The sequence below is a fragment of the Gavialis gangeticus genome, unplaced genomic scaffold, assembly GCF_001723915.1.
Source record: "Gavialis gangeticus isolate Ggan-Ray unplaced genomic scaffold, GavGan_comp1, whole genome shotgun sequence".
NCBI lineage: Eukaryota > Metazoa > Chordata > Crocodylia > Gavialidae > Gavialis > Gavialis gangeticus.
The window spans coordinates 31,638,655-31,654,603 of NW_017729029.1; the positions used below are offsets into that span (position 1 = coordinate 31,638,655).

General features: G+C 40.7%; 1 protein-coding gene across 1 annotated transcript in view; it reads right to left on the reverse strand.

Annotated features, from left to right (window-relative positions):
- The window catches only part of LOC109300639 (connector enhancer of kinase suppressor of ras 2-like), a 152,060-nt gene that overhangs the window by 109,928 nt on the left and 26,183 nt on the right, over positions 1–15,949 (reverse strand). The window contains exon 2 of the mRNA XM_019521384.1: positions 14,846–14,894. Coding sequence (XP_019376929.1) covers positions 14,846–14,854 — 9 coding nt within the window. The 5' untranslated portion in view covers positions 14,855–14,894. The remainder of the gene's footprint in view (positions 1–14,845; positions 14,895–15,949) is intronic.

The window sequence follows — 15,949 nt, forward strand, 5'->3', positions numbered from 1 at the left end:
CCATAGTTCACCTCCTGAATGGTCACAAGAGAATTCTATGCCTACTAAGTTGCTTTTGGCACAATGTGACAATTTAAGAAAGATCAGGATGTTTTAAATTCTGCCTGAGATCTGAACAAACCAAATAAGTTATGTTAAGCTGAAGTTAGGCTAAAGGCAAGGCAGGGTAGCACCTTACAGAGTAGTTCTTTCAGAGAGGCAAAGTAGGCTGTTGCTATGAAAGCTCATGCTGTTGCTATCCTATGAGTTGGCCTATAAGGTGCCATCCTGACCTGCCTTCTGCCAAAAAATAAGTTATTGTGGGTAAGCTGCAGTTTTAAAGGAAGTAGTTCATAATAGAAGTGATAGATACATTACACCAAAGAACAGGGATATTACACATTTAATGAGCCTTATCTACACAAGTCTCTTTTTTTTCTTATTTATTAATGACCTGAGTATCAATTGGTTTAGAGGAATTAGTTCATACACTTGGGTTGTGCATGGCAAAGTGTGCTTTTGGTTGTGTGTTGTGGGTTTTTTTGTGTGTGTGTTTGTTTTATGTGGGCAAGATGGCCCCTATTGTGCTGGTCATGTGTTCTGCACATGGAAAGCTGGGCCTTGTATCTTGTAAAAATATATAAAATCCTCTGGCCTGATTGCCCAGGGGGAACAAAGACTTTTCAGGTAGATTGGTTAAGAGAAAGACTGAAGTATGTCACTCCCTTACTGGACATGGACAGGGTGATGCCATACAGAGGGATTTAAGTTTTTGTTTCAGCAGGCCATATAATCCAGCCCAGAAGTTTTGGGTGCATGCATGCTGGCTGGAGCCGAAGTTACCTCCTTCCCCACAAACACATAGCCTCTCTGTGGGAGCAAGGATTGGCACACTGCCAGTTTCCCAGGAGCAATGGAGCCCCTTGCAATGGACCCACGCTCTTGAGCATCTCCATGCAGCACTGTGAGCCCAAGGAGTAGCTCATAAGACTCTCTGGTGTGGGCCCCTCTCTCCAGTCCATTGCTGAAGGGCATGTTTCATAGTTAGTAGGGTCAGAAGGGACCTGAGCAGATCAAGTCCGACCCCCTGCCATGGCAGGAAAGAGTACTGGGGTCAAATGACCCCAGCAAGGTGACTGTCTAGCCTTGTCTTAAGGACCCTGAAGGTAGGAGGCAGCACCACTTTGTTTGGAAGTTGGTTTCAGATCCTAGCCACCCTGACAGTGAAGTAGCACCTCCTGATGTCTAATCTGAATTTACCCTCTGCCAGCTTGTGACTGTTATTTCTAGTCACTCCTGGTAGTGCTCAGGGGAACAGGGACTCCCCCAATACCTGCTGGTCCCTTCTGATTAGTTTGTAACAGACCACTAGATCACCCCTCGGCCTTCTCTTGTGGAGGCTGAACAGGTCTCTTAGCCTCTCCTCGTAGGGCCTGCACTGCTGTCCCCTGATCATGCGAGTGGCCCTCTTCTGGATTCTCTCCATGTTGTCCGCATCCTCCTTGAAGTACGGCGCCCAGAACTGGACGCAGAAGATATTGAACAGTGTGGGCCCGAGGACCGAGCCCTGTGGAACCCCACTGCCCATCCACTACCACTCTCTGGGTGTGGCCCTCCAGCCAGTTGGCGACCCATTTGACTGTGTAGGTGTTGACACCACAGTCCCCCAGTTTCTTAATGAGAACAGGGTGAGAGACAGTGATGAAGGCCTCCTGAAAGTCCAGAAAGACTATGTCCACTGCTACCCCTGCCTCTCAGGATTTGGTGACCTGGGCGTAGAAAGCCATCAGGTTGGTCTGAGAGGACCTGCCTCTAATGAACCCGTGTTGGTTGCCCCTAAGCATAATCTCCCCTGCTGGCCCCTCGTGGACATATGCCAGAATAATTCTCTCGAAAAGCTTACCCAGGATCGAGGTAAGACTAACTGGCCTATAGTTCCCCGGGTCCTCCTTCTTCCTCCTCCACTTCCTATAGGAGTGCAGGCCCCCAGAACTACCTGTTGGGGAGCCCCAAGTCCCAGACTGCCTGGGTATAGGTGAAGCCTTCCCCAAGAGGGTGTTACCTATAGACTTTGCTTTGTAGTTAATAGTTTTTTAAAATTATATTTATTATTTACTTTTGTTTTGTTTTTATACTCTGTTATACATTGGGTTTTTGTGTTTACACTGCTTGCAAGGAGGGGATTTTGTTTATATGGGATGCCCCAGCAAATTTAGTATTCCCAGATTTCTGGGTGGGGGCTCGAGCCACTGGTATAATTTATGGGGTACCAAAATGTGAACCCAGCCCTTCTTGCTGCTGACTGGTGCCTGGCAGAAGGGTTACACTTATAATGTACAAGAATCCCTGTTCTCTGACTAGCTGACAGTCCTTACTTTCCAGTGAGCAGGTATCTTCATAATCCCTTTATCTGATCTCTCAGTACCTATACTCTACAATTCTCCACTCTGATCTGTTATTATAAGCCATCCACCCGCATTCATTTCTGTTCTCAAAATTTTCAAGCTACTTGCAGGAAAAAGCAGACACCTCTTCAACTTTTAATTGAAACAAATCAACTCAAACTTTTACACAAAGGTAATGGGAAAATATCTTAAAATGCAAAGAAAATGGGTCTGCAAAACTTCTGAAAGGGAACCCATTTTCTAAAAAGTTTTAAAAACAGAGACAAAATCCCACTTAAATCATTATCTTCTTTCAAGTTGCATCCTGCTCCCACCAAAATCACTGGGGACAGTGCTGTTGAGCTCCAAAGCCACAAACTTTCCTCTCTTTTCTCTTCCCACCTTACTCTACAGACACATATAACACTTTTTGTCCATTTACATGGTTTGTCCTCCCCAGTTTAATTTTGAAATGAAACTGAACAAAATATACTGCAATCTGAGAAGCAAAGAGCATTGCTGAAATACATAGAGGAAAGGGCTGAGAGATCTGAGGATGATGAAATAGGGAGAATGTGGATAAATGGAGGAAAGACTGAAAAATAACAATGGTTACCAGGTGTGGCTGGTGAACTCAGACTGGTGGGGTGGGTGAAGTGGCACACGGGAGCGGTGTAGGGGGGAGCATCTGTAGCCAGCCGGGATCAGGAGGGTTTGCAGCCTCCCTGCTCCTGGCCAATGTGCTTGGCCAGCTGCAAACCCTCCCCCACCCCCTGGCTGGCTGCAAACCTCACCCCAGTCCTGGGTGATGTTTGACCAGCCCCACCAGTCTGAGTTCAGTTGTGCCTGATTATGATTATTATTATTAATTTGATATTAAATTAAATTCATTTTACAATGTCTACATGATATTGATTAATTTGCTGTGGATTGTTATATAGTTAATGCCTTATTTTTTCTCAGAAGTTATGGTTCTATAACAGTGATTCTAAGGCAGGGTGGTGCAGCACCCTGGGGATGTTTGAGATCCTTTTAAGTGTGCCTGGGGTGCCATACAATGTTAGTACTGTTAGATGTGCAAACATGATTCACAAGATAAACAGAGATTTCAAATAGGAATCCATAGCATTAAAAACATTCTGACTTGTGGTTTTTTTTTGAATACTTTGCAACAGACAAAATGTTCTATTGTTTTTATGTAGTAAAAAAACACAAGTGAAAAGTAAGAACTGGCATTTTCCAAGAGGTGCCTGGAGTCTCAGGTGGGGTTCTCCAAGGAAATTTTGGTAAATGAGCAAGACACAACTAATACGGAGCCAGTTTAAAATTGTGGAACAAACAGATTAGCCAGATGCTACTGTTAAAATAATCAACAGTAAAACAGTAAATATTATTGATATTAATGATACGGAAACTGTTGTCCTTAGGTCTGATACGTTTCAGTCACTTATCAATACAAATCAGCATAGCAAATTCTACTTCTCATATTGTTTCAGTCTAAATGTAAGGAAACATTTCTGACCTCTGCATTTTGGTTTTTAAGGTTATCCCTGTAACCATGATGGTCTGAAAATGCATTTCTTAAAAACAAGTTTAGATTCTGAAGCACATTTGCATAGAAAGTGTTGGCTCCTGCAGCGAATTCAGCTACATTGGAACTGTAAAAAAACATGGAACACTGTCTATAATATTAGTTGGGAATGGCATCTTCATTTAGAACATCAACTTACTAAACTGAATGTTTTAGACTATAGTGAAAAGTGTGAGAGAGAAGCCTAAATTGATAAATTTATATTTTTATTACTATAGTCCCATTTAAATTATACTAAATTCAGTATAATTTTATTATGAAAACATTTATTGATGGGTTGGAATTTTCTGTGTTAAATTTCAGTTTCTATTAAAATTTTACTTCTCTGTTATATTTTCTGAAAATACAAGTCTATGACAACAATACTGATGGAAATCCAACTATATTGGCCCAATTTCTCCTATTATTTTGTGTATATTATGAAAATTGTATCAAATGAGACACGACTTTCCTATGCTATTTTAGGTTAGTAAGTTCCCTCTGTTCCTGGAGGATGGTTTGTAAAAGTAGTTTTTAAACAGGCTAAGCACAACATCAAGAAGTACTATTACATATGCATTCTGTACTGCTGTTTTCATCAGAAACTCTCTTGACAGTCTGGCTTGAAATCTGAGATAAAAATAACAGAAAAGCCACTCAACAGTGCAAGACTGTGCAAATAGATCAGATATATTGAATTAGCTCAGCACAAAGTTAAGATTAAGTACTAAATTCCAACAAGATGGCATTATTATTTTTGGATTATAGTTTGGGTCACAGAAGGAAGCTGAAAACATCAATGAGATAGGGGATAACAATAAGAATCTGAAAAAAGCCTAGAATTACACAGAGTTGTATAATATAAATGGATATAACTGGTTTTAATTCTTGAAAAGTTTATAACTATTTGTTATGTAGGGCTTTCAATAAAGAAGTTAGTGGTTAAAGCAGTAGTTGGAGAGTAAGGAAACATAAGTTCTTCTAATGACCTTACCAGTGACACTGTAACCTTCTGAGTCATTTTTCTACAAGTTTCAGTTCATCAGTTCAGCAGAAGCAAAAACATAAGTCTTATAAGGATGTAGGGGGCTGGGCTGGTGTGGGCACTAAGCTGCACAGTTGACAGCCCAGAGGTTGTAAGTTTGAGGGCATAGCAGCATGGCCCTGTCAGATTCCAATGAACCTGCAAATTCTGCTAAATACCTTGTCACAAGGACATGAAAAAGTAATAATGATGTGTAAAGGTCTTTTTCTGAGAGGCTGCACAATCTACTATGTGCACAATCTTATTAGTCATTGGGATATTTTTCTAAAGGAAAAGGATCGAATGGTACAGTATGGATTATATTAGTTACAATGACTCATTTTTAAAATAATTGAGGAGTATAATTGAAACATTATATAACAACAGCATCAGAAGACAGGACTACTTATTGTGGAGACAAGACAGTTTCAAATAGCGTAACTTACAATGTTTTCATAGATTCATAGGTGTTAGGGTCAGAAGGGACCTCAGTAGGTCATTGAGTCCGACCCCCTGCCCTGGGCAGGAAAGAGAGCTGGGGTCAAATGAATCCAGATAGGTGCTTGTCCAGTCTCCTCTTGAAGACACCCAGGGTAGGGGAGAGCACCACCTCCCTTGGAATCTCATTCCAGATTCTTGCAACCCTTACCATGAAGAAGTTCTTTCAAATGTACAACCTAAATCTGCTCTCTGTCAATTTGTGGCCATTGTTTCTAGTTACTCCAGGGGCTGCCCTAGTAAATAGAGCATCTCCTATTCCCTGCTGCCATCCTTTGATGAATTTATAGGCAGCCACAAGATCACCTCTCAGCCTTCTCTTACAAAGGCTGAAGAGATCTAGGTCCCTCAGTCTCTCCTTGTAGGGCCTTGCCTGCAGGCCTCTGACCATATGAGTGGCCCTTCTCTGGACCCTCTCAAGATTCTCCGCATCCCTCTTGAAGTGTGGTGCCCAAAACTGGACATAGTACTCCAACTGCAGCCTGACCAGTGTGAAGCATCACCTCCCTGGCCCTGTTTATCATGCATTAGCAGATGCATGACAAAGTGTGGTTAGCCTCGTTGATCACTTTGTCACATTGACGACTCATGTTCATCTTGGAATCAACTATGACTCCAAGATCCCTTTCCGCTGCAGTGCTGCTGAGGTCATATCCCAACCTGTAAGTGTATTGGTGGTTCTTTTTGCACAGGTGTAGCACTTTGCACTTGTCTTCGTTGAACTGCATCCTATTTTGTTCTGCCCATTTTTCCAACCCGTCCAGATCCTCCTGGATCTGTTCCCTACCCTCTAGTGTGTTAACTTTGCCTCATAATTTGGTATCATCTGCAAACTTGGACAGGGTGCTCTCCACACCCTCGTTCAAGTCACTGATGAAGGCACTGAGCAGCACCACCACTCTCTGGGTGCGACCCCTAAGCCAATTTGCCACTCACCTGACCATGTAATTTGCCACAAACCTGACCATGTAAGCCAATTTTCCAACCACCTGACCAGTTTTAGCAGTACTGCAGCCTCTCCTGATGTCTTCTGGCAATTCAGCCAACTTGCAGTATTTGGCAGCATGGGGCCTTCCTGGTTCTATATCTCTTGCAGGAATCAGCCCTGCTGTCCATGTGCAATACCTAGCTTACTGTACACAGGATTGAGTACCTGCCATTGCCTAAACTTCCGGTCTCATAAGTGGCACTGTAATGTATGACTAGAGAAGTTTCTAATCTCCGATTTATTATCTGACCTTTCTGAGCCTATTTCATTCTCCATTTTCTCAAAGCAGCATGGATACTCCTCCACAAGCTAAAGAAGGAAATATTTGATTTGGAGAGGTGGTAAGCCCTGTAAATGTAACTGGTACAATGTATGCAGAAGACTAATAATTTTCCACCTCTGTTGGATGGGGCAACTACATCTTAAGCATTTGGAGGCCACAGGCAGAAAGAGTGGGCACATATGCTACAGCACTGTAGGAGAAATACTGGAAACAAGGTCAGAAAATGGATGATGAATGGGAAAAAGCAGTAGAAAAGTAAAGAATGAGGCCATGGCTTTTACCCATTTATTTCAAGCCACAGCAATGAGTCAGAGATGGTGTGTGGCCATACGACTTCAGAGGAAGCACTGTGGCAACTTAGATCACTGGGCACAATCTCTCAAATACTTCTGCATGGAGATATACTGGCATGGAACAGTTCATAAGCCCTGTAACCAAAGGCAGATCACTAAAGCTTTCACAGCTTGGCCTGAAATTTACATCAATGAGGCTTGGCATCTGAAATAAATAAACAGTATTTTCAGTAACATTTTAAAAAACAGCTTTATTGAATTTTTAAGGAACTATATGCAAACATAAGACATGGAAGTAGGATAATATTTCCTCAGAATCAACTGAAAAATATCTTCATCAAGTTATCCATTAGAAATCCATAAAAAAAATCACTAGACTGATTCAGTGTAACATATCAGAGAAAACAAAATGGATTATAAATTTAAAAAAATAGAAAAATCAGTCATGTTTTCCATCTGATATGTGATGCAATAACATATAGAGTTAATTCAAAGAAAGAAAGACAAGATGCAAAAGTACAAGAACAAGAGTTAGTCCACTGAAAAAGAAAGGCTTAATTTAGCTTTGGTAACTTGCAGAATTCTCGTATCAGGTTTTAAAATGTAGTGGAACCAATCTACTTTGTTTTATACAGTTTAATCAAATATTCAAAACTTGTGAATTCAAAATTATTCATAGAGTGGCTACAGGAAACAGGGAGGAGATATGAGAATGTATAGTGGCTGTCAGCATTTATATCCTCATTTCAAAACCACAGCACAAAGTATGATGTTGAAAGAGCATTAAAAAAAAAAAGAGCAGACAAAATATTCTACATTCGTGAAGTTGAACCAATGAGACCTCTATATAACCACAAAGAGTAAGAGGCTAACACTGGGTTGTGTAGCTGCCACAGTATCACTAAGCTGAGAAATTGCATCTATGTTACTTCTACAGAGATTTGTGATTTGTAATAAGTGTTTCAAGTTTAAGGAGATAAATATACTGAAGAAAATTTTGTTACATATATTTATGCTGTATTAGGTTTTTACCTTAATCCAGTAATGAGAAGAATTAAAATGTTGTAAGCACATCAGTAGCTGTTATTACTTGAAATGCAAAATATGCAAATTCTAAACCATGAGATGATAATTTCCTTACAGTATGTTTATCATACTTCTACTATCTATTATTTATGATGCCACATTGCTGTAAGTAACAGCAGAAATCAGCTGTTTGTCAGCACTGGAATAATTAAGCTGGAGAACATGGGGAAAGGAGGTAGAGCTACAGTGACAGATAGAGCACCAGTTCTTTATAGACTGTGATAAGCCATGAGGGTAGATCCTTCCTGCATTTTCTTCCTTCCTTAGCCTGACTGCTGGATAGGAGACAGGATAAAGTGACATTTGGAAACTGACAGTCAATAGTACAGGTTCATGACCTAAGTTAGCAGTGGTCTGAATTCCTTGTTACAATTAATGGCACTGGGAACAGGCTTCTGGGCCAGAAAGAAAGAAAATGAAAATATAAGGGGTAAATAATCATTTCCATACACTAGAATACTCACCCTAGGATCAGGTTTTGTCCCAAGAAAACATGCTTCAAGGGGAGAGCAAGAAATCACAAATATATTTTGTCATCCTATATGTATCTCCTTTCTCAGTGACTCGAATAGGTGTTTCATAAAGAGTGATAAAAGCATTGGCATAACCACTGTCAAAGCAAGCTGGGGTAAAAAGAATGGAGAAGAAGAGTGTTTCTATGGGTCTGACCAATTAAAGACAAAGTTTCTACTCTACAATTAAAATGAAAGAGCTCTGGCATCTTTAGGATTACTAAAAGTAGTATATATATTGATTCGAATGCTGTTATATTGATTTTCAAATTTCTTAGAGGAAATGCAAGAGGCAAGAAACTATAAAACCACATACTAACTTCTGCTAGAGCAGAAACCATTTTGAACAATGGAAGTGATCTATTTTGTATCCTCTTGATCCAAGCTCAAGTCTATATCTGAAGATATTTGTTCTCTGTTCTTTGGATACTATTGTGCCAAGTGGTGTTGCTGAAAAAATATGACAGTATCCAGATATTAAAGATATTAGCCAATAATCTTTTAAGATATCCACCTATGCAATTTCACAGTTCTAACCACAAGAAAATAGATATAAATATTTTAAGATATTAATTATCAAGGAAAGCTTAGGGAGAAACTAGTTGGTGGGGGGATGGGTTGGATGCAAATAGGCTGAAGGTGCTGGGTGAGAAGAATAAGAAATGTGAGGGTAACTTTAGCTATCAGGAAAAAAGAAGAGAAATAGAGTTGTGCTGAGACAGGCAATGATATGAGATAGATAGAAAGAGAGAGAGTTAACGGGAAAGAAAATTTGCAGTACTGGTGTTGGTATAAGGCCAGGGACAGATATAGTGGCTAGGGCTATGGGCTTGATATTTGTATTGAGGGAAACAAAACTGAGCAACTAAAAATTAACTCATATTCATCTATTTTCATAAAGCTTTTGCAGGTTATTTGTATGAAATGAAATACAGAAAGAGATCCAAAAGTCTAATTAGTTGGGTAAACAGAGTAGATCAGTTTGGAAATGTCAGTAATATTTTTCTCATGATATAATTTATTTGAGATGCTCACTTGTCTTTCAGATGGTAAGTTATTTTCTGTGTAGTGATCTTGAATGCTCAGCAAAACAAAGTAATTTCTACAAGTTCTTCCATTACTTTATATTTTGCAATATTTCCTATGCCTCCAGGTATAATAAGTATTTCATTTTTTCAGAATATTTTTACATATATTCTAGAAAAAATAAATTAAAAGGTCTTATCAGGCCATGATACTGATAAAAAAAAGTTTTTATGAAATATAATTTTCCAACTAAATGTAGCATAATTTGAAATAATCTGTCATTAATAAATTATGTAATTCTTTTATAAATGCATGGACTTCCTGATGGAATTTCTTAAACAGTTATGTCATGTATTGTACTTGCATTTAATAGAAGAAGAATCTTATGTTGATGATAATTACAAAGTCATTTCTAAAGAATTTTTACACCAGTGATACAATCAGCTGTTCATTAGAGATATACATTTCTGAAGAAAAGCCTCCCTATTCTCAAGACCCATAGCATTTGTCACTAAAACATAAAGAGTAACTTGAAAATCAGATCATGGAACTGGAAAAAAATGTGAAGTGTTTAAATTGTAGGACACTATGACATAGCTGGAACCAAAGGAGTAATAGTAAGCTTCTAATTTAACTGTGAATATTGTTGCTGTATTTCCTCTCTTTAGTCATGAGTATGCTGTCCAAAATCTGATGCACTGTATCAGATAAGATATGGATTTTCTTGTCTAACATGTCATTAATGTAATTAGAATAAATTTTCAAAGCCTGTCACTTTGGATTCCTTCTTACTAATAAAAATTAATTAAAATAATAGAACTAAGAATCATAGAAAAGTAGGGTTATAAGGGATCTCCAGAAGTTATCTAGTTCAGTCCCCTCCCTGTAGCAGGACCACTCCTATTCAAATCATCCTATACAATCCATAATCTAAACCCTACATAAAACTACCATCAGCCCTGACACAACACAGACCTAACACACTAATCTGCCACAGGTAAAGTGGAAGAACCATGGCAGCCATGTCCTGTTTCTATGAAATGTTGTCAGTATATACTTAAGAGATCCCAGGTAGAGGGCCATGCTTCCTGCCCCACTTCCCCCACTCCCTCCCCCAGTGACTAAAGAGGAAGGCAAAACCCCGCATAATCCATGCAAATCTGACCATGGGATAAAATTCCTTTTTGACCCCAAATATGGAGATCAGTCTTGATGCTAACTTTAACATAACTAGAAGCAAAAAAATGAAACACGTATCAAGTAAACTCATAACAAAGTGTCTTCCAAATCCCTCTTTCTCCATTTGTTTTATTACTATATTTTTCCCCAGATTCCTGCTCACTCAGAATTACTTTGTTAGTATTTGATGTTTTAATGTTTCCTTATGTCAGCAGAAAGAGCATTTCACCTCTAAGGGGGAAGCAAAACTCACTGGACAGCTTTGCCTCTGAAGAAACTGACATGATTCTGCCCAACATTAGGTAAACATTTAATCAATAACAGTAAAAGCCAGTTCAGGTGAAGGTTTTGAAACGTGTGCAGGTGCTTCAAACCAAGAGACACTCTCATCTGGCCTTGTACAGACATATGGTTTCTCCTGAGAGAGTTCCTGCTCCCCTCCAAGAAACCACAAGCGTACAGGAGTTCATGATTTTTCTCCCAGAGTAAAAATGACCACTTGAGGAGAAAAATAACCTGGGAACAACCAGAGCTAAATAACTCCCAGGAGTTTCTCCTGAGAGAGCAAATGTCTGTACATGGGTTGGCTTCTCTCAGAAGAGAACATACATTTTCACATTCCTCTCTCCTCCTCCAGCCCAACTCAGGGAGACAGTGTGTTGTGACCTTGACTCTGCTGTAGGGAGCAGCACATTCCCCCTTCACAATCCCCACATTATGATGCACTGGAACCAGAGGCCGACTATAGACAGCCTGGGGCAGCCAATCAGGGTTGTCCTATGCATAGAGTGACCGTACATCCTGGTTTAGCCAGGACAGTCCCTGATTTTGGAGGCCAGTAGAGTGGCATGGCATGCCAGGCAGGTAGGTGGTCAGGCAGGCACCACTGCCCACCCACCACACCACACCACACCACACCACACCACACCACACCTCTGCCTGCAGCAGCACTGCAGGGACAGGGGGGGCAGTGTCCTCGATGTCCAGATTTCCTTATAGTCAGCCTACTTATACACTGCTTCCATCTGGCATCAGGTGGATTAAGAGAGCCTGCAGAGCATGTGAGATACATGCACAGGCTCCTTTCCCTCTGCCTCCATGCTTGCACAGTGTTAGCACTGCAAGCTCCCTATTCTTCAGAGCCTCAGCATTTGAATATGTGTACACCGGGCTCTGGGTAAGTTTTGCTGCCAGGAGAACAAACCTGAATGAATTCCCAGATTATCGGAATACTGTACACAGCCTCCGTGCTACTAAACACTTCTTGGAGGAACTTAATTTATGTCTAACAGGAATGACAAGATTCCTCTAGCAGTTCCTCCTTCAGTGCATGTAGGTTAGAGAACACACAGGAGGTTCAGGCCCTATTGAATTTTTAAAATACTCATTATAATGTAGGTCTTAATATCTTTGTTTAGGAGTCAACATCTCATTCCTACTCGATACAAAAAGTAAGTTAAATGTATTCATTGTCTTGAACTCAACCAAGAAGAAATCTAAATTTCTCAGCAGTCTAGCAGAGGACCATATTCTACCCTTAGAAATGTGGATGCAGCCTGCAACAATGTTTTTGCTTGTGCAACTGAAGGCTGCATCAGCCGAAAAAAACAGAGGACAAATATTAATTTAGAAAATTAAAGATCAGAGATGAAAATGGGACACAATTTCTCTTCTGCAGATATAACTTCTACAGGTATATATTTAGCTAGGTGAAAATTTAAAGTATTGTTAAAGTATACATAGATTTAACTTTAAGATCCAATCATATCCATTTAGTTCAAATAATTAAAAACAATGTAACAGTTGATTTTGTACTTACCGAAAGTTACATGGGGAAGTAACTAGTTACAGTAACCTAGAACAGACTGAAGGGACATCACTTCATCTTTTCCCTTGCTTTTGGGAAGAAGTACTCTCACATAGCTTTGTTGCTTGGCACATTGGGAAGAAGAGTAAATGTTTTGCTCACTTCATACTCACCTCTGTGCTTGTGTGCAAGTACCTGACCTGCAGTAGATCTGACACATCCATACTCTAGCCTTGTCTCCTGTCTCAGCCTCTCTCTTATCTTTTTTGGGGTTTACAGATGTAAGATAATGCATGTTATGACTAAAACTGAGCTCTTAATCTTTTTCCTTAAATCCTTCACCACTATCTTCTTTCTCCATCACTGGGGATAATATTATACAGATTGGTATCATTTTGACTTAGACCTTTAAGGGTGTGTCCAGATGAGCCTGCATATGTTTCTTGCAGCGTCTCAAAGGAGTTCGAGATGCTGCAAGACGCACACTGGGAACAAAAAAATGTTCCCCAAACTGCATATTTGCAGTGCAGGCTCAACGTTTGATACCTGGAAAGTCAGGTACCAAAATAAAAAACAGGGTGTGTGTGTGTGTGTGTGTGGGGGGAAACAGGGCTGGGCACGGTTCCCAACCACGCCCTGAGGTAACCTGGGAATTGGTCCTCCAGAGAGACATTGATTTCTGGCCAGAGCATCTCTATGGTGCTCCTGCTGCTTTAGGCACTGTCACAGGTAAGTTAGGGATGTGGGGAGAGGGGTATGGGTGTGGGTGGGTATGAGGAGTGGCAGGGGGACAGGGGTGTGAGGAGTGGCAGGCAATGTTGGGGGGTATGGGGAATGGCAGGGGGATGTCGGGGGTATGGAGAGTGGCGGGGGGGATGTCAGGGGTATGGAGAGTGGCGGGGGGGATGTCAGGGGTATGGAGAGTGGCGGGGGGGATGTCAGGGGTATGGAGAGTGGCGGGGGGGATGTCAGGGGTATGGAGAGTGGCGGGGGGGATGTCAGGGGTATGGAGAGTGGCGGGGGGGATGTCAGGGGTATGGAGAGTGGCGGGGGGGATGTCAGGGGTATGGAGAGTGGTGGGGGGATGTGTGGTGTGTGGGTGGGTTTGTGGAGGGGCTCGAGCAGGGGCTGTTGAACATCTCCCCCCACCGGTGCTGACAGGAACAGCCAGCGCAGCTGTGGACCGGCTGCAGGCATAGCCGGCAGTGGTACGGCACTGTGTGACCTGGGCTCTGTACATACTGAACAGACCTGGCTCAGCCCGGCCCACTAGTGCACAGCTTTCTCAATCCTGTCTAAGGCCTTCTGTCCCCACCCCAGCTCTGGCCCTGTGTGTACCAGATCAGGCCTTATGCACAGCAGAATGGACCTACTGCCCCAGCCCCATGCATGCTGGATTAGGCCTGGCACACCAGCCCTGGGCATGGCTTAATCCAGCTCATGGGGCCATGTCATCTGGATGTGGTGTTTGGAAATTTGGGAGCGGTGGTAGTGTTAATTGCCACCACTCCCTTGCAGGCAAATTTCTAGACCTGTGGGGAGCCAGTGGGCCAGATGTAGCAAACATAAGCTACTTGTCTTCACTTGGAAGACTCTTCATGGCCTATCCCTTCTCTACATAGTATCTCTCATTCAGTACTGAAAGAAAAGAGGCAGGAGATGACCAGCCTATGATGAGTCTCCCATACCCACTTGACAAATTTGCAGGCACCTTTGTGCTTTTGCTGATATTGCCCTTCCCATGTAACAGGAGTTCACTGTCAATGTTCACAATATTCAAATATCTCCTTCAGATCCCATCATAAAACTATCCTTTATCACATACACTTTACCACATACCACTGTCCTTTACCACATGACAGTGGTTGGGCTGCTGACAATAATTGACTATAATGTTGACCAATATTGTCTGTTTCCCTACATTCCCCTGTGTGCTTGTATCTATCTTCTGTCTTTTCTCTTAATTTAAGCTTTCTGATTCATGGACTTCCAATCCATAATTACAGCTGCTTCCTCTCATGATTATTTGAAATGTAGATAAACAATAGAGGGGAATAAGGGGCAATTTTTATTTCCTTAGCCCTTTGAGTTTTAGACTTTTTATCACTAGTGGCAAAACTCAAGGACAGACACTTCAATATAATGTAATCTATCTTTTACATTAAGAAATGAAAATGACATTGATTTTTTTTAAATGTCCTGTAATGGTAATTTACCTTCCTCATGGATGTGCTTCCTTGACGGTCAATAGCAGAACTAGCATACCTAGGACAGAGATGAAGAAAGATTTTTAGATTTCCCCCCCAACAAATCTTGAATAAAAATGTCATATACATTTATATTCTACATTTCAATGGGAGGCCTAGAAATACAAATAAAAATTTTGCAGTGATGTAAAGTGGAAATCATGTGGGCTAAATTTCTATACAGTGCCTGGAAAATAAGCCTATATTTTAGTGTGTATAACTGAAAAAATAAAAGTATGAAATTAATACAAGTCTATTTTCAATATTATGATTCACAAAGGGAAAAATTAGTCTAAGAAAATCTAACTAATTTTTGTTAACAATCAGCGGGCTCATCAGTTGATTAGCTGAGGTTTAACATAGAACTTTGGATAACAAGCTTAGATTTAAGAAAATGTGAAGGGATTCTTTGTTTTATGTCTTTTTAGTGTCTGTCTTATGTTGCAAGATTTAGATGGTAAGGTTTATCTGATTTATGTCTGATATTTATGTCTCATATAGCATCACAGGTACAAAGGGCTAGAATATCATTGCAGTGTAAGGGCCAAAATTGGGCACCACAAGACACAGATAGTTTGACCAAACATTTTCATTTCTCTAAAGTATCATTTTCTTGGGATTCTTCAGGAAAACTACAAAAATATCAGTTCAAATATTTAGAGTTTTGTTTTAAATGTTTCTTGTATTTTAAGATTTAATAGTCTGCAGAGGTTTATAGTTGAACTATGAGTTAAGAAAACACTAACATACTAACCTATGTACATGTGTACTTTACACACACACACACACACACACACACACACACACACACACACACACACACACACACACACACACACACACACACACACACACACACACATTAATGATAGTGACTGTGGTGCCAAAACTAATTTGATAGGACTGGTAGGTACCGCTTTTGTCATGTGAAATGAAAACTTGAACTTTTTCTATCATTCTTTCCCACTGGTGTGAGACTTTTTAAAAATAGTTTCACAAGCCGTCACAATCTGTTAGTCAGTCAATTTTCATTAATGTGCCATTCAACAACATTTCCTCACTTTGTTGCTGCTA